This window comes from Pituophis catenifer, unplaced genomic scaffold (assembly GCF_029215685.1).
Source record: "Pituophis catenifer annectens isolate HBS135680 unplaced genomic scaffold, rPitCat1.0.hap2 SCAF_16, whole genome shotgun sequence".
Taxonomy (NCBI): Eukaryota; Metazoa; Chordata; class Lepidosauria; order Squamata; family Colubridae; genus Pituophis; species Pituophis catenifer.
In genome coordinates, this window is record NW_027256896.1 from 10667721 (window position 1) to 10685985 (window position 18265).

General features: G+C 49.0%; 1 protein-coding gene across 1 annotated transcript in view; it reads left to right on the forward strand.

Moving 5' to 3' along the window:
- The window catches only part of CAPN15 (calpain 15), a 111760-nt gene that overhangs the window by 76805 nt on the left and 16690 nt on the right, over window positions 1-18265 (forward strand). Inside the window, exons 3-4 of the mRNA XM_070955029.1 lie at window positions 8152-9592; window positions 16889-17097. Of these exons, the coding sequence (XP_070811130.1) occupies window positions 8152-9592; window positions 16889-17097 (1650 nt within the window). The remainder of the gene's footprint in view (window positions 1-8151; window positions 9593-16888; window positions 17098-18265) is intronic.

Here is an 18265-nt window from a genome sequence, read left to right on the forward strand (position 1 = left end):
AGGAAACGTTGAGTGTCTAAAATGAGACAGACGTAGGAAAAGCTCACGTTTCATTCAGAAATCCCTGACCCTCAGATGGGATGGATGTAGACCGGCTGTGAATTGTGCTCTTTTCAAGTTTCTACTGCCCTGTTCTTGAAAAGAGTGTGATGTTGGAGATTTTGGCTGTGAATTTTAGCAAAGCTGAACTCCAGGAAAGCCGTTGGAATTATCAGTGGGACTCCCGGAAGCTTTGGAAACAACCTGGTATGTTCTTTGCTCATGTACTGAGTAATCGTTACTGACAATACGTCGGGAGCTGATTTGTACTGGGAAATGACTGCTTGTGCGAATGGTCTATTTTTGTGAACGGTGCAAGTTGGGAATCCAAAGGAAAGTGTGAACTGGGCAGTAGATGTTCTAATTTGCCAGTCAGTTGCGGAAGACACTTAGCAATAGCAATAGCACTTGGACTTATATACCGCTTCATAGCGCTTTTACAGCCCTCTCTAAGCGGTTTACAGAGTCAGCCTATGCGCCCCCCCCCCAACTATCTGGGTCCCCATTTTACCAATCTCGGAAGGATGGAAGGATTGAGTCCGCCTTGAGCCAGTCAAGATTGAACTGCTGGCAGTCGGCAGAATTAGCCTGCAATAATGCATTCTAACCACTGTGTACCATGGATGGATGGATGGATGGATGGATGGATGGATGGATGGATGGATGGAAGGAAGGAAGGAAGGAAGGAAGGAAGGAAGGAAGGAAGGAAGGAAGGGCAATAGCAGTTAGACTTATATACCACTTCATAGTGCTTTACAGCCCACTCTAAGCGATTTACAGAGTCAGCCTATTGCCCCCCCCAACAATCTGGGTCCTCAGTTTACTCACCTCGGAAGGATGGAAGGCTGAGTCAACCTTGAGCCAATCAGGATCGAATTGCTGGCAGTCAGCAGAATTAGCCTGCAATACTGCATTCTAACCACTGCGCACCATGGAAGGAAGGAAAGGAAGGAAGGAAGGAAGGAAGGAAGGGCAATAGCACTTAGACTTATATACCGCTTCATAGTGCTTTACAGCCCTCTCTAAGCAGTTTACAGAGTCAGCCTATTGCCCTCCCCCCAACTATCTGGGTCCTCATTTTACCAACCTCGGAAGTATGGAAGGATCTGGGTACAGTTCTTTTTGAACAATCATAATCCACATATTTGTTGTAGTAGTCATCACAATAATAATATAATAATATAATAACAATAATACTTAACATCATCTTCCTTAACAACTCTCCAGATTAACATTTCCTCTTTTTATATCTCCTCCTTTCTAACTTCCTGTTTCTATTGTCTAGCCATTGATAAAAAACATCCCATATCAAAAAATATTCAGTTTCTTCTTTATCCTTAATAGCGAGCGTTAATCTATCCATTTCTGCGCATTCTAATATTTTCCTAATTACATTCCCCTCTTGACAGAATCTCATCATTTTTCCTAAGTGATGTTTATGTTTAATTGCCTTTGGTACATAAAAACCTGCGACACGCAACAGCATTTAGCTGAAAGGATTATACTGCGAGATGTTAGTGTTGGCAGAAGAAGACTGTGCAGCACTATCACACACACATGCCTTTTCGACTGTTTTATGAAGATATTACTAGTCTTAAGACCACGGCAAAGCTGTTTGTATTTGTAGCTTTGATTTTTGGGGAAGTTAGCTTAGCTGGCAGACTCTCGTGTCACTAGGGAAATAAAAGATGCAGAACAGAACAACAGTTGTGCCTACTTTGAAAAGGGTGGCAGTTTTTCTCTCTTCCCCATAATGTTGTGGCCTGCCAGTGGCCAGCAGATCTGGCAGCAGACTCGGACAGCAAGGAGGTTGGGGAGGAACACGGGCCAGTCCTGGAGTCTGGGGAGGGCTCTGACGAGGGCTCTGCGTCGGAGGCAAAGAGGAGGCCAGGGCCATATGCCAGTTATCAGCTGCCTTCAGAGTCAGACATCAGTGAAGCAGACAAACAGCTGGAGCCTGTTCCCAGTGTGCGCATGCGCAGAGTTGCCAGATGAAGGGAACAGCTAAAGAACAAGGGTCGACTCAGGAGTAAGGCCACAGGTGGACGGTGAATGGTTCCTCCCAGAGGGAATAAAAGAGGAGCGAAAGGGGAGGGGAGTTTGCAGGAGACAATTAGTTCGCTTAATTGGTTCGTGACTCCTTGCCAGGTTTTGAAGATATCGGTCTGGCAGCTGTCCAACCCAGATAAGGTCTGTGACTGTGAATTCTCCCTTGAAAGACTTTGCCGGATGTGAATGAGAGGAATTCACAGTCACTTAATAAAAAAGGGTTTTTTGTCGGGACAAGGAGTCTGCTACCTGCTCTTGGGAAGCCTAGGTCAGAACACATAAATGTGATCCTCGACTTAACAACCCCAGTCGGGACCAGGATTTCCATTGGCTAAGCAAGGCCGTTGTTAAGTGAATCAGGTCTCCAGTTTTACAACATCCTTTGCCTTCTTTCATCCGTTATTCCGGTGAATGCACAGCTTGGATCTCGTTAAACTAGAGATTAGGATCATCCGTAGTTTCCTCTCTTGACCATGATGCCCCAGCTCTCCAAATATCCACGATCACATTTTGGAAAACCTTTTAATAAGGGTAATGTGTAATGAAACATCCATGATAACCAGGACCTGGGATAAACATCAGAGATGCCGTGAGGCTGAGTTGTGCTTGGCCTGCCTAATTTGGAGCCCATCCCATTGCCAGTTTTGAGAACAGTCTCCCCTCCTCTTTGTCCGTTTAAAAGCTAATGGTGCCGAATGTTAAGCTTTCATCAGCGGGTTGTTTGATGTCTGTCTTCTCTTGCTAATTACGATTGGCATCATCAAGGCAGGTTGATCAGATAAAGAGAAACAGGCAAATTGCTGATTGCCAGGAGGAAGGTCTCAGCAGATACTGCTTCAGTAAGGCCTATCATCTGGCCTTTATAACGGCTAGCTTGCCTGCGGGACATCTTGAGTTGCTTGACCCTTCTGGTGGCCATAGTTTGACTGAGCTCCTGGTAGAAGAAGACCTTCCAGGACTAAGTGGAAGAATGGAGTGTGGGTGGCCAGGAGATTTCTCTCTTCCCAGTCCTTCTCTGATGTAGTCAGACAAGGTTGCGTGTGGCAGGCAGCAAGATCTTGTAACTAGGCCAGCAGCACCTTGGGATTTGAAAGCAATTGAGCAACTGGAGCTGAGAAGGTAGAGAGAAGAAAGAGGTCCTTTAGAAAACAGTAAAGGGGGAAGATGAGGAAAAAGAAGCCAGTTTGGTCTAATGGTGAAGGCACCAGGCTTAGAAATCAGGAGGTAGTGAATTTCTAGTCCCACTTTAGGCATGAAAACCAGTTGGGTGACTTTGGGCCAACCACCAGGAGACCGGGAGTTCTAGTCCCACTTTAGATATGAAAGTTGGTTGGATAACTTTGGGCCAATCATCACTGTGACTGTTGTAGTCCCGCCTTAGACATGAAAGTCTCTTCTCTCTTTCTCCTCTCTCTCTCTCTTTCTCTTCTCTCTCTCCTCTCTTTCTCTCTCTTCACTCTCTCCTCTCTCTCTCTCTCTCTCTCTCTCTCTCTTCTCTTTCTCTCTCTTCTCTCTCTTCTCTCTCTCTGTCTCTTCTCTCTTTCTCTTCTCTTCTCTTCTCTCTCTCTTTCTCTCTCTGTCTTCTCTTTCTTTCTCTCTCTTCTCTCTCTCTCTCTCTCTCTCCCCCTCCCACTCACCTCACAGGGTTGTTGTTGAGAAAATAGGAGATGGAAAGTGTGTTGGGTGTGTTTGCCACATTGAGTTATTTGTAGAAATAATAAAGTGGAATACACAGAAATAAATAAAACATTTTTAAAAATGGCAGGAAGAAGGATGGAGAGAAGGGAATTGGGGATGAAGGTTGACACCAAAAAGACAGCGGGCATGGTTACATCAGTTCTTCCCCTACCTCCCCTGCCTTTTATTTTTTTGGAGCAGGAAAGGATTTTCCTACCACTTTACCTCAGCTCCCCCACAAACAAATCAAATTAAGATTCTTGCCTCCTCATCCTGAAGCATGAGTAGAAACTTACAGCTTTCCAGAAGTTGTGGAACTGCAACTCCTTGTAGTTCTTACCAATATAGCCAATGGCACAGAATGTTGAGAGTTGCAGTTCAACAACATCTTTGAGGAGGAGGGAAGAGACTCACTTCGTGCATCCCTATCTACACAGTTCTCGATCCTGAAGTTTATTCTAAACTTGAAAGTTGTCAGACATCAGCAGGAACAGTGTGAAGTCGTCGCTGTTTAGGGCACTTGGAGCTTTAGGCACTGCTGGCAGTGCCCAGCAGTTTGCAGTACTGAGCTGAGTGTCCCAAAGATGCTTTTCCAAAAAGCAACTGGACTTTCTTCTTTTTTTTTTTCTTTGAAAACATTTCACTTCTCATCTTAAAACAGGGGTCAGCAACCATAAACACCCAAAGAGCCACAAAGGTCCTAACTGGAAGCCCCCCATTCAATTCTGGAGCCAACTGGAAGTCCATTTCCTCCACCATAGAGACTTCTCCTAGCATGGCGTCCTTTTTCCTCTGCCGACTGGAAGTCCGGTTCCCCCACCATAGAGCCTTCTCCTAGTGCGGCGTCCTTTTTCCTCTGCCAACCAGAAGTCTTGTTCCCCCACCATAGAGTTGCCTCCTAGCGCGGCATCCTTTTTCCTCTACCTGTCCTAACTGAAAGCCCTATCAATTGTGGAGCCGACCAGCCACAGGGAGCCACAGCAGAGGGATGAAAGAGCCACATGTGGCTCCAGAGTCGCAGGTTGCTGACCCCTGCCTTAGAAGCTTCTTCAGTTCTTCAGATGGATCCTACATCCATCTTCCCTAGCTCAGCTGCGTGTCCAGCTTTGCTAGATCTCATCTTGTGAATTCCTTGGTGTGCTCTCTGAGCTCAGTGGTTTCTTTGCAGATGTTTCATTAACATCATCAGAGCATTGATGGTGCTGCTAGTTGAGAAATGTCTTCAGAAGCGAAACGTTTTCAACGAAAAAACAAAAACAAAAACCAAGAAAATCCAGTTGTCTTTGCGAAAAGCATCTTTGGGACAAACCATGACTTGGATAATGGATGGATCTCCATAGACACTTGAGTTGTGTGGATTGTTGTTGTGTTGTTGAAAAAGTCGGTCTCCTACCTTTCTGTGCTCTGCTAGAGAAAATAATTTGGTCTGGTGTTCTTGTGTGCATGTAGAATAAGGTAAAGGTAAACGTTCCCCTTGCATATATGTGGTAGTCGTTCCCGACTCTAGGGGGCAGTGCTCATCTCCATTTCAAAGCCAAAGAGCCAGCGCTGTCCGAAGACGTCTCCGTGGTCATGTGGCCGGCATGACTCAACGCCAAAGGCGCACGGAACGCTGTTCCCTTCCCACCAAAGGTGGTCCCTATTTTTCTACTTGCGTTTTTTACTTGCTTTCAAACTACTAGGTTGGCAGAAGCTGGGACAAGTCACGGGAGCTCACCCCGTTACGCGTTAACACTAGGGATTCGAACCGCTGAACTGCCGAACTTTCAATCGACAAGCTCAGCATCTTAGCCTCTGAGCCACCGCGTTCCCATAAGACACATGAATTCACACAAACGTAGGGCTATTTAGCTTCTAAGCCCAAAGGGGGCTCAGTCAGAGGCTGTTGCCTGCTGACACTTAAATTATCCATCCAATAGGTTGGCAGAAGCTGGGACAGGTAACGGGAGCTCACCCCGTTACGCAGCACTAGGGATTCGAACCGCTGAACTGCCGACCTTTCAATCGACAAGCTCAGCGTCTTAGCCACTGAAGCCACTGCGTAGAATACAGCTCAGCAATTGACAGTCCCTGGGTTAAATCTGCCTAGGAAAATCAAGCCATTAGCCCAAGAGTGGGCTATTAATTTTCCCAAAGGGGCCACATGAAAAACTGAGACTGTTGTGGAGGGTCAAAGCAATAAGAACAACACATGTCTGTAGGCAAGCACAGACAGACATAAATAAATTGGGGGTGGGGGGTGGGGGAAGAAGTCACCTTCTCAATAATCACTGTCCGGTGCATGACCGCACATGCAGGATGTGGCCGGAAGTGCCATAAAATGCCCAGGACAGTTAATTGCAACCCCTCCCTTATTTTCTCAAATTGCTGTGATAGCAGGTGATGGTGGAATTTGCTTCTTTTCTGCACATTTTTAAAAAAATTATTATTATTATTATTCCTCTCTCCTCTGCAAGCACGCAGAAAGAAATAACTGTAGAGTTTTATAGGTTGCCATCTTTCATTGGGAGCGCAAATGAAAATTAGCTGTCATTTCTTGCTTTTATGGTGGCTTAATCTGCTAGGTAATTTTCCTTTAAAAAAAAATCAATGCATTTGGCGATTGTACACACATTTTATAAACGCCGTTTGGAAATGTCCAGGGAAAAATTAATCTCAAAATAGTTAAATCAGCGATTCTCAAAATGCGTTCCGTGCAGCACGCTGGTTTGCAAAGGCTCGTGTGCTTGGTCTCGCATTCATGGGCCGCAAACCTGCTTCTGAGTTCAGCTCCCACTTTCCCACATGCGCTGACAGGTGGGATCACCTTAGCCCTCACCTGCCCACATTCCCCATGAGCCCAACTCTCCAGATCCCTATTCTGAAATAGACTTAACGTAGCAGAAGACTTCCAGAATAATAGCTCAGCTAGATTACAGCCTTCGTTGCAAAGAAGCGTGTCATCACCTAGGCAGAAATAATTTGCCTTTTGGAGGCTTAATAGAATAGAAAATTGGAATGGAATGGAATGCAATAGCACTTAGACTTATATACCGCTTTACAGTGCTTTACAGCCCTCTCTAAAAGGTTTACAGAGTCAGCCTCTTGCCCCCAAAAACAACCGGTAGTGGAAATTTTGAGTAGTTTGGAGAACCAGCAAATACCCACCTCTGGCTGGCGGGAGGGAATGGAGGGTGGGGTGGGAATGGAGATTTTGCAATATCCTTCCCCCAGGAGTGGGGTGGGAATGGAAATTTTGCAGTATCCTTCCCCTACCATGCCCACCAAGCCACCCCCACAGAAGTAAAAAAAAAAAATTGGATTTCACCACTGGTTCTCGGGATAGAGAGAGGCTTTACTGTCTCTTCAAGGTGAGATAGACAGTGGCTACAGAGCTGCTAAAGGGGGGGGGCTTATTAGAAATTTCCTTCCTTCCCAAAGTTGCTAATGGCTGCCCGTTATCTCAGTTTGGTTCTTTCTTCAGAAGAATAACTGGTGCGCTTTAAAAGGTTTACTTGAAGGATGTGCATGAACTACAGCAGACATTTGTATAGCGTTCAATAACTGTTGTGCGGAGGATTGCGCGGGGTTACTCTAAGAAAGTTTTGCAGGCAGGAGGATCTTTGATGTGTGGACGTTTCCAGAAATGTCACCATCAAAAGTCAGCTTTGCTAGATCTCGTCCTACAGGGATCCTTGGTGCTCTCTGAGCTGGGTGGTTTACTTGCAGACATTGTCGTTACCCAACGAGGTAACGTCACCAGAGCACTGATGATGTTACCTCATTGGGTAATGAAACGTTTGCAAGAAAAGCACCCAGCTCAGAGAGCACCAAGGACCCCCTCATGTCAACCCTGAGCTACAAATATTCTCCTCTGTAGATCTCAACCTGTAAATTGGATTGGGGAAACTGGGAGATAGCGGTGAAATGCCACTTAACTTTCACCCCCTCATTGCTAACTGGCTGGAGTTGCTGGGAGTCCAGAACTATCTTGAGGGTCATTGGTACCCAGAGGTGAAATCCAGCAGGTTCTAACAGGTTCTAGAGAATCGGTAGCGGAAATTTTGAGTAGTTCGGAGAACCGGCAAATACCACCTCTGGCTGGCCCCAGAGTGGGGTGGGAATGGAGATTTAGCAATATTCTTCCTCCAGGAGGAGAGGGAATGGAGGTTTTGCAATATCCTTCCCCTGGAGTGGGGTGGGAATGGAGATTTTGCAATATCCTTCCCCTGCCACGTCCACCAATCCGCACCCACAGAACCAGTAGGGAAAAATTTTTGGATTTCACCCCTGCTGGTACCCCACCTTTGGAGTCAATCGTGATGATTAGGATGCGTCTCTCCTCCTTTGTGGGATCCTTTTCGCTGTGTCCTCTTAACGGCCCTCTCCCTCCTTCTTCTCTTTCAGCCACACCCACTCTTCTGGTTCTATGGCCACTGTGCGGGAATGGTCCTGCACCCGCTGTACTTTCCTGAACCCCGTCGGACAGCGCCAATGCTCCATCTGCGAGGCCCCCCGCCAGAAGCCCGACCTCAATCACATCTTGCGCCTGAGCGTGGAAGAGCAGAAGTGGGCCTGCGCCCGATGCACCTTCCGGAACTTTGTGGGCAAAGAGGCCTGCGAGGTGTGTGGCTTTACCCCTGAACCCGGCCCGGGGGGCTCCCCTCTGCCAATCCTCAATGGGGTCCTGCCAAAGCCCACCGTCCTAGTAGAACCCAAAGCCAGTAGCAAGGAGGAGACGCCCCAGATGGAGAGCCCCGTTGAGGATTCGGGGGGGAAGAGCCCCGAAGAGGCAGAGCTGGAGGAGGGCTGGGCTTGCCAACGTTGCACCCTCCACAACACCCCCGTCGCGAATTCCTGCTCGGCCTGCGGGGGCCCCCGCAAGCTCTCCCTGCCCAAGATCCCTCCAGAGGCGCTGGTGGTCCCTGAAATCATCACTCCCGCTGGTTTCCAGATAGCTCCCGCCACCGAGACCCCGGAGGGCCACCCAGCCGTCAATCAAGGCACCACCCTTGTGGAGGAAGAGAGCCAGAAGATGCCAGCCTTCAGCCTTTTCTCCCCAGGTCTCCAGAACAACCCCGTTCCTCGTAGCCGCCGAGAGGTGCCCCCACAACTCCAGCCCCCAGCTCCTGAAGCTGCCCAACCGGCTTCTCCGCCAACCCCTGTGCAGAAGGCCATTCGCTTCCAGGAAATGATAGCGACCAAGCGGCTAAGCGTGCTGGAGGAAGAGATGGACGTCAGCGTGCCGCCCTGGCAGTGCAGCACCTGTTCCCTGCTCAACACCTCGGGGAGTGAGGCCTGCGAGGCTTGCAGCAGCCAGAAGGGCAGTGACACTATCGACCTGACGGGGGACTCCGTTCGTTTTACACCTTGTGGACCCTCCAGCCCCGACTTCACCACCTGGTCCTGTTCCAAGTGTACCTTGAAGAACCCCACCGCTTCCCAGAAGTGCAAAGCCTGCGGCTCCTCCAAACTGCACGGCTTCCAGGAACATAGCTTGCAACCGGACCTGGCTCCCAAGTGCCCCGAATGTGGCTCGGACAAAGGCAGGTGTACAGCTTGTGGCACCCGAGCTCCTTCCGCCCGCAAAGTAGCCCGTCTCTTCCCTTTGCAACCCCCGGTCACCCCTGAGCGAGCCAGCCAGTGGGCGTGCCCCGCTTGCACACTACTCAACGAGCTGAAGGCCAAGCACTGCCTCGCCTGCCACACTCCTCAAGTCTACATGGCGCAGCGCAGGGGCATCAAGCCGCTACGGCGGCGCGAGAGCATGCACGTGGAGAAGCGGCGGCAGACGGACGAGGGGGAGGCCAAAGCCCTCTGGGAGAACATTGTCTCTTTCTGTCAAGAGGTGAGTTGACACCCTCACCTCTTGTTTGTCAGCAGTTGCTCCTAGCACAGATCGGTATTGCTTTTACACACGCAACTCTGGCTTAGTTACCTGTCCTGACATTGCCAGGCCCCCAGAATGCCACATAGAATTACTCCTGAGTAGTTTCCTTTAAAAGGCTACGATGGCTCAGCGATTAAAGATTTGTTGTGGCCCACTGGGGTCAGAATCAGACAGTGAGGCGGTTGGGGAGGAACATGGGCCGGTCCTGGGGGCTGGGGAAAATTCGGACGAGGGCTCTGCGTCGGAGGCAGAGAGGGATATAGACAGCAGTGAGGCAGAGGAACAGCTGGAGCCTGTTCCCATTGTGCACATGCGCAGAGCTGCCAAAAGACAAGAGCAATAAGAAAGCAGGGTAAACTTGGGAGTAAAGCCACATCTTGGAGGTGATTGGCCCCTCCCATAGGAAACAAAAGAGGAGCGAACGGGGAGTGGGCTTTTGCAGGAAACAATTTGTTTGTTTGTTCGTTCGTTTTCAAGAGTGGAAAGTTCTGTTCCTGACTCTAACAGAATCTATGTCAAATTTTGCCTTACTCTGCGTTTGGAAACTAGGTATCTGGCAGCTTTCCAAGCAAGATAAGGTTTGTGTTGATAAATATTCCTCTGAAAGACTGCCAAGCCTTGCTGACTGTGAATGAAAGGAATTCACCGTCATGTAAATAAAAGGGGTTTTGCTGGGACCAAGACTCTGCTTCATGCTTTTTAAGGGAGCCTAGGTCAGAACAAGACTGACAGCCTGGGCTCAAGACCCAAGCGCCATACAATGGGTGAGCTCCCGTTCCTTACTCCAGCTCTTGCCCACCTAGCAGTCTGAAAGCATTGCAAGTGCAAGTAGATAAATAGGTACCACTTTCAGTGAGAAGTTTACAGCGGTTCCGTGTGTCTTTGGCAGCGTATAGCCACACTGGCTCCTTTGACCACAGGAACAGAAATGAGCCTGGTGTCCCATGAAGCCAGATTCACTTAACAGCCATGTTCTTCTTTCGGCGTTTCACTGACAAAACCGTGGCAAGAAAAGTCGCAAAATGGGGCAAAACCCACTTAGCAACAACAATTAGGGGGCACAATTGTGGTGGTAAATCAAGGATTAACCTGTATTTCCAACACGGTTCACATCGCATGGCCACCCCTCCCGCAGGGCCCAAAAAAAGTATGAATCCAAACCAGTGGTGAAATCCAAATTTTTTTATTACCTGTTCTGTGGGCGTGACTTGGTGGACGTGGTTTGATGGGCATGACAGGAGAAGGATACTGCAAAATCTCCATTCCCACCCCACTCCAGGGGAAGGATACTGCGAAATCTCCATTCCCACCCCACTCCAGGGGAAGGATACTGCTAAATCCCCATTCCCTCCCCACTCTGGGGCCAGCCAGAGGTGGCATTTGCCAGTTCTCCGAACTGCTCAAAATTTCCGCTACCGGTTCTTCAGAACCTGTCAGAACCTGCTGGATTTCATGCCTGGTCCAAACTCCTGGCTGGAAAAAAAAAAAAAAAAGGACTCGCATAACTTTTTGTTTCAGACCCACAGTGCTTTGGGGGCCTGTAAATAAAAAGACCCCAAGCTCCACTGGATAGATGTTTCATGTCTCTATCCTCGTCTCTGCCAGAAATAGCTTTTCAGAGCTAGCCTGCCTGCCAGGCTCTGACTGTTTTGGGAGAAGCCAGATCCCAGACTTATTAATAACTAACCGTACAGAACCTTTAATGATCAAGGGCTGTTTTATTTCTCCACTTGCCTCTGGCAAATGAAGCCACATCAAGCGACATCTCTGGGAGGGAGAGAGAGAGAGAGAGAGAGAAATACTATCTGTCCAGCTTCAGAAGGAGCTGCGCTGGCGAAGAGCGGGTGGCCCTCGCATGGGGTGTTTCCTTTGCTAGCTGAATGGCATTTTCGAGTCGGTTCTTTGGTACCGCCTGAAATAAATTATTTCTCCCTTGCTGTTGCGGTGCAGTGCAACGCACAGAGAGGAAAAGGGTGGTGAAGCAGGCGTTGGTAGAGTTCTAGAATCGTAGGGCCGGAAGGGACCTTGGAGGTCTCCTATTCCAGTGGTCACCAACTGGGGGGGGGTGCGTGGGGGGTCGTTCACACATCTGCAGGGAGCGCGCATTGCATTGTGGGTGCAGGCACATGTGTGTGTGCTGTTGCGCGCTCTTTCGGCACACAACGAGAAAAAGGTTAGCCATTACTGATCTAGGGCCTTGATGGTGAACCCTCTCTGTGGGCACGCGCGCCATCGCCAGCTGCTCTTTTTGTTTCTGGCAGGTGCATGTGCGCCAGCCAGCTGGTCTTCATGCACGTCGGAGCTCTGGAAAACTAAAGACCAGCCACAGTGTGCTCAAAGACAAGCTGGTCTTCAGGTTTCCGGTGTTCCGGTTTGGGCACTCGGTGCCAAAAGATTCGCCATCCCTGGTCCTAGGCAGTGACGGCTAACCTTTTCGCCGCCGCGTGCCAAAAGTGGGGGGGAAACGTGGGAGGGTCCCGTGCGTGCATGCCCACACCCATAATTCAATGCCACCCGCCCCCATGTGCATGCACGCATGACCCCCCACCCCCGCCCCGTGCTCCCTCTGCTTTTGGCACATGATAGCAGGGTGGGCCCAGTAGGCCTGCTTTTTGCCCTCCCCAGGCTCCAGAGACTTTCTAGGAGCCTGGGGAGGGTGAAAACAGCCTCCCCACCCCGGAGGCTGGAAATAGCCTGTTTCCTGACTTCCGGTGGGCCTGAAAGGCCCCAAAATCAGCTGGCCGCCGCACACATGCGTGCTGGAGCTGAGCTAGGGCAACATTTGTGGGTCCATAGATATGCCCAAAGGTGCCATAGGTTTGTCATCACGGGTCTAGGGCCTTGATGAAGTTTGCGGTGCTCTGGTTTGGGCACTCGGTGCCAAAAGGTTCTCCATCACTGGTCTAGGGTTCCCTAGGGGGTTGGACTAGAAGACCTCCAAGGTCCCTTTCAACGGTTAAGCCTCCAAGAGCTCAACCCGTCTCCTGCACACTGTATGAAACAGAACCGGTTCTGAGGTTGTCGTACGGCAGGGATGGCGAACCTTTCAGACACCCGAGTGCCCAAACCCATGCCCAAACTGAAAGCTGCGCACACGCGTGAACCTGCGCATGTGCGGATATGTGCATGTGCAGGACATGCACGAATGTGTGCCTGCGAGGGACATGCGCGAATGTGCACATGCGAGGGACATGCGTGGATGCGCAGCAAAGGCAAGAAAACCAGCTGGCCAGCGGGAGGCAGGGCAAATCCCAACATCGGCAGCGCGGCAGGAGGTAAGATCTTTTTCTTTCGTGAGCTTCTGTTTCGTCGTTTGCAGGGAAACAGAAGCTCACAAAAGAGCCTTGGTAGTACAGTGGTCTAAAGCACCCTGTTATTAAGAACAGCTGCCTGCAATTACTGCAAGTTCGAATCTCACCAAGGCTCAAGGTTGACTCAGCCTTCCATCCTTTCTAAGGTAGGTAAATTGAGGACCCAGATTGTGGGGGCAATAAGCTGACTTTGTATAAATATACAAAAGGATGAAGGCTATTGCTTAGCGCCTTGTAAGCCGCCCTGAGTCTCCGGAGAAGGGCGGCATATAAATCAAATTTAAAAAAAAAAAAACGCCACGGAGATGTGACCTGGAGCGACGGCGCAGGTGCCAGCAGAGAGGGCTCTGGGTCCAACCTTAAACTGTACAGCTTAAGTGTTTCATGTACTTGAAAAATGTCATCCTATATCCGTGATGGTGAACCTAGGACACGCGTGCCACCTGAGCCATATATGTGGGCACGCGAATGTTGCCCTAGCTCAGCTCCAGCATGCATGCGTGCGCCAGCCAGCTGATTTTTTGGGCCTTTCAGGCCCACCAGAAGTCAGGAAACAAGCCATTTCCAGCCTCTGGAGGGCCTCTGGGTGGATGGGGGAAGGCTGTTTTCACCCTCCCCAGGCTCCTAGAAAGTCTCTGGAGCCTGGGGAGGGCAAAAAGCAGGCCTACCGAGCCAAACGGGCTATCACTTGCCAAAAGCGGGGAGAGCGCAGGGGGGGGGTCATGCGTGCATGCACAGGGAGGCGGGTCGCATTGAATTATGAGTGGGCACGCACGCACGCGACCCTCCCGCGTCTCCCCCCCCCACTTTTGGTACGCGGCGTCACTGTCCTATATCCTTCGGTGAACTTTTTTTCTCAAGACTAAACATACTCCAATTGCTTTGGGTCTCTCATTCAAAGATCTAATTTCCAGGCCCCTGATCCTCGAAGGTGACTTTCTCTGCGTCTCTTCCAGTAAGAATAGGACCCAGAAACGGGGTCAGAGCCATCATTAGTCATTTGAAAAGATTGTTCAATTTTTAATTTAATTTAACAACTTTAATCTCATTTACAGCAATTCTCATTAAAGGAGCTCTCCGAGCTGTTTACAATTAACATACGATTTGCGGGTTTCAAACAGTAGGTTAAGACGATAATCAGCGAATAAATAAAACAAACAGTGAATCGAAACATATGTTTAGTGCAAGAACGCAAAAGAAAACGGTGAGATAAATATCAAAACAGGACCAAAAAGAAAAAAAATACGAGTTGAGGAAAAAAAACAACAACAACACACCAGCACTGACACATTTATTGCAAGTCCTAAACGAATAAAAAAAAAAAAAAATCAATTATGTTTCGGTACAAACCTCATAGAGTGGTGTCCCAAAAAACCCCTGAGAACATTTGATATAAAAGGGCAGTAAAATTAATACCGGGGAAAATAGCAGCCGAGAGAGCAAACAGGCATCGGGAACAGATCAAAACCTCTGCAAAAAAAAAAAAAAAAATTGATGAGAATTCATGAAAATATTTTATAATACAGCAGACTGAAGTTTGAAACACCTTCTCAATTCCCCTTCTCATCCATACAGCAATTCTTCCATATACAAGTAGTAGTTCTTAACTTATAACGGTTCATTTAGTGACCGTTTGAAGTTACGGCAGCACTGAAAGAAGTGACAGTTTGGAAGATTCCTTGAGTACGGGTAGTCCTCGACTTACAACCACAACTGAGCCCAACATTTCTGTTGCTGAGTGAGACGTTCGTTAAGTGAGTTTTGTCCCATTTTGCAACCTTTCTTCCCACGGTTCTTAAGTGAATCTGGCTTTCCCCGTATGACTTTGTGCGACTCATATTTATGACACTGCATCCGTCATAAATATGAGTCGGTTGCCAAGTGGCTGGATTTTGATCACGTGACTACAGGGATGCGGCAATAGCCATAAGTGTGAAAAATGTTGATAAGTCACTTTTTTTCAGAACTGTAGTAACTTTGAATGGTCACTAAATGAACTGTTGTAAGTCAAGAACAACCTGTATGTTAGGCTCCTGTTCTCCGAAATCCCAATCATTGATTATCCCAAAGATGCTTTTTTTTCAAGAGGCAACTGGACATTCTGGTTTTTCTTTGAAGACGTTTCGCTTCTCATCCAAGAAACTTCTTCAGCTCTGACTGGATGATGGTGGGGAATGGAAAGATTGATGCTCCTTGCAGGCAGCTGGTCTTTTGCATCCTTTTAGAGAATTGTTGAGGGCACTAGGGGGTTTATCTGTTTCCTTAGGGCAGTGATGGCTAACCTTTTTGCCATCGCGTGCCAGGAAGGGGGGCGGGGGAGGTTCGTGCGTGTGCGTGCCCACACCCATAATTCTATGCGCCCTGCATATGCGCGCACAACCCCTCTTCCCTCCCTGTGATAGCCCGGTAGGCCCGATTTTCTCTCTCACCTGGCTCCAGATCCTCTCCATGCATCTGGGGAGGGCAAAAACAGCCTTCCCCACCCCCTCGGAGGCCCTCCGGAGGCAGGAAACAGCCTGTTTCCCTACTTCTGGTGGGCACAGGAGGCCCGAAAATTAGTTGGCTTGCGCGCGCATGCGCGGCAGAACTGACCTGGTGTGCCCACTGATATGGCTGTGTGTGCCACCTGTGGCACACGTGCCATAGGTTCACCATCACAGCCTTAGGGTCACCTGAGTAGTGCAAATGGGTGTGGAGTTTTCTTGTGTCCAACAGTGAAGGGACACAGGGACGCAGACAACATCGTGAAGAAAGCACAGCTCCACAACGCAGTCCTTTTCAGCGGTCCCAAGAAGGCTCCCCACCCATCTGCACTACTCAGGTGTCCCTGAGGACACAGACAGACCTCCAAGTGGCCTCAACGTCTCTCCATTCCCCACCATCCAGTCAGAGCTGAAGAAGCTTCATGGATGAGAAGTGAAACGTCTTCAAAGAAAAAACAAGGAAGTCCAGTTGCCTCTTGAGAAAAAGCACTTTTGGGACAACCATGACATGGATGACTGAGAATCCCCGTAGACCAGTGATGGCTAACCTTTTCCGGACCGGGTACCCAAAGTGCGTGCCCAAAGTTCCAAAATGCAATGTGCGCATGACCCCCACGCATGCACCCTGCACACGCGCCCCGTGCATGCACATGCGTTCCCCCCTGCATTCATCCTACCCCCCACACACACGTGTGTGCATGGACCCCCGCACACGCCCCACCCCTGCACATGCGCACCAGAGACCCAAAGACCAGCTGGCCGGCTGGAGATGCGTGCACATATGTGGTGAAGCTGAACTGGGTGATGGCTCATGTGCCATCAGAGTGCTGTTCGCCATCACGGTCATAGACAATCATTGGTTATATACAGTGGTGAAATCTAAAGTGTGTTACTACCGGTTCTGTGGGCGTGGCTTGGTGGTGGTGGGTAATGTGACTGGGTGAGCGTGGCCAATTTTTTTTTTTTTTACTTTTAAAAGCATTTTTTCTACAACCTCTTCACCCAAGAGGTTATTAAAAAATGCTTTCAAAAGGCTCTGACGATCCCAGCTGAGTTGCCTGATCGGCAAAAGCTTTTTTAAAAAGCCTCTGCCCGTCAGGCAAAGCTGGGATCATCAGAGGCTTTTTTTTTTTACTTTTAAAAGCACTTTTTGGCCAAAGAGGCTGTAGAAAAAATGCTTTTAAAAGTAAAAAAAAAAGCCTCTGATGATTGTGCGGCTCAGCTGGGCATGGGGGGGGAGGGATTTTTGCTACCGGTTATCTGAACCACTCGCCTCCATCGCTACCGGATCAGACTATCCGGTCCAAACCGGGAGCATTCCACCCCTGGTTATGTAGCTGGGAAAGGGAAGAACTGTTTTCTGAATCTCACAAATGTCAGCCTACATCTCAGCTTCTTATTTGCGTAGAACTCAATCTCCATCAGGTCTTGCCTTGACTTCTTAAACTTCGTACCTGCAGAACAAGGTCAACTTTGTGGATGACAGCTTTCCTCCCGGTCCCAAGTCAGTTGGCTTTCCCGAAGGAGACAGCGTCCAGCAGCGAGTCAAACAGTGGCTTAGGCCTCACGAAATCAACTGCAACATCTTCAAAGACCGATCGGTCAAGTGGTCAGTTTTCCGGACACCCCGACCTTCAGATATCCTGCAGGGACTCCTGGGAAACTGTTGGTAAGAAACCAAGAGCAGATGGGCCTTTTCTGTGTTACTTCCACCAACGTGGCACACTAGCCTCCATCACGAACCAAGTGTGGAGTGTGGCTCTGGATACATAGCAATAGCGCTTAGACTTATATGCCGCTTCACAGTGCTTTACAGCCCTCTCTAAGCGGTTTACGGAGTCAGCCTCTTGCCCCCAACAATCTGGGTCCTCATTTGACCCACCTCGGAAGGATGGAAGGCTGAGTCAACCTTGAGTCGATCTGGATCAAACTGCTGACAGTGGGCAGAATTAGCCTGCAATACTGCATTCTAACTACTGCGCCACCAGGGCTCCTAATAGCAATAGCACTTAGACTTATATACCGCTTCACAGTGCTTTTACAGCCCTCTCTAACCGGTTTACAGAGTCAGCCTGATTGCCCACCAAAAATCCGCGTCCTCATTTTACCAACCTTGGAAGCACGGAAGGCTGAGTCAATCTTTAGCCAGTCAGGATTGAATTTACCTTGGAGGGACCTTGGAGGTCTTCTAATCCAACCCCCTGCTTAGGCAGGAAACCCTACACCACTTCAGACAAAGGGTTATCCAACATCTTAAAAACTTCCAGTGTTGGAGCATCCACAACTTCTGGAGGCAAGTTGTTCCACTGATTAATTGTTCTAACAGTTAGGAAATTTCTCCTTAGTTCTAAGTTGCTTCTCTCCTGGATTAGTTTCCACCCATTGCTTCTTGTCCTGCCCTCGGGTGCTTTGGAGAATAGCCTGACTCCCTCTTCTTTGTGGCAGCTCCTGAGATATTGGAAGGCTGCTATCATGTCTCCCCTGATCCTCTTCACTAGACTAGCCATGCCCAGTTCCTGCAACCGTTCTTCATATGTTTTAGCCTCCAGTCCCCTCATCCTCTTTGTTGCTCTTCTCTGCACTCCTTCTAGAGTCTCCACATCTTTTTTACAGCTTTTTTTAAAACAACTGTTATTTGCCCTTTCCTCCTTCCAGGACCGTTTCATCAATTCCCACCACCTTGATATTCCTGGAAAGCTGCTCTTTGAAGGGCTTAACTGCTTTTGACCCTTTCAGTCCTCTTAAGGTTGGTCAGGTGCTGCCACCTGCTGAAACAGCCCTCTTTAAAAAAAAAAAAAAAAAAGACTATAGACCAGAGGTGACAAATTCGCAGAGAC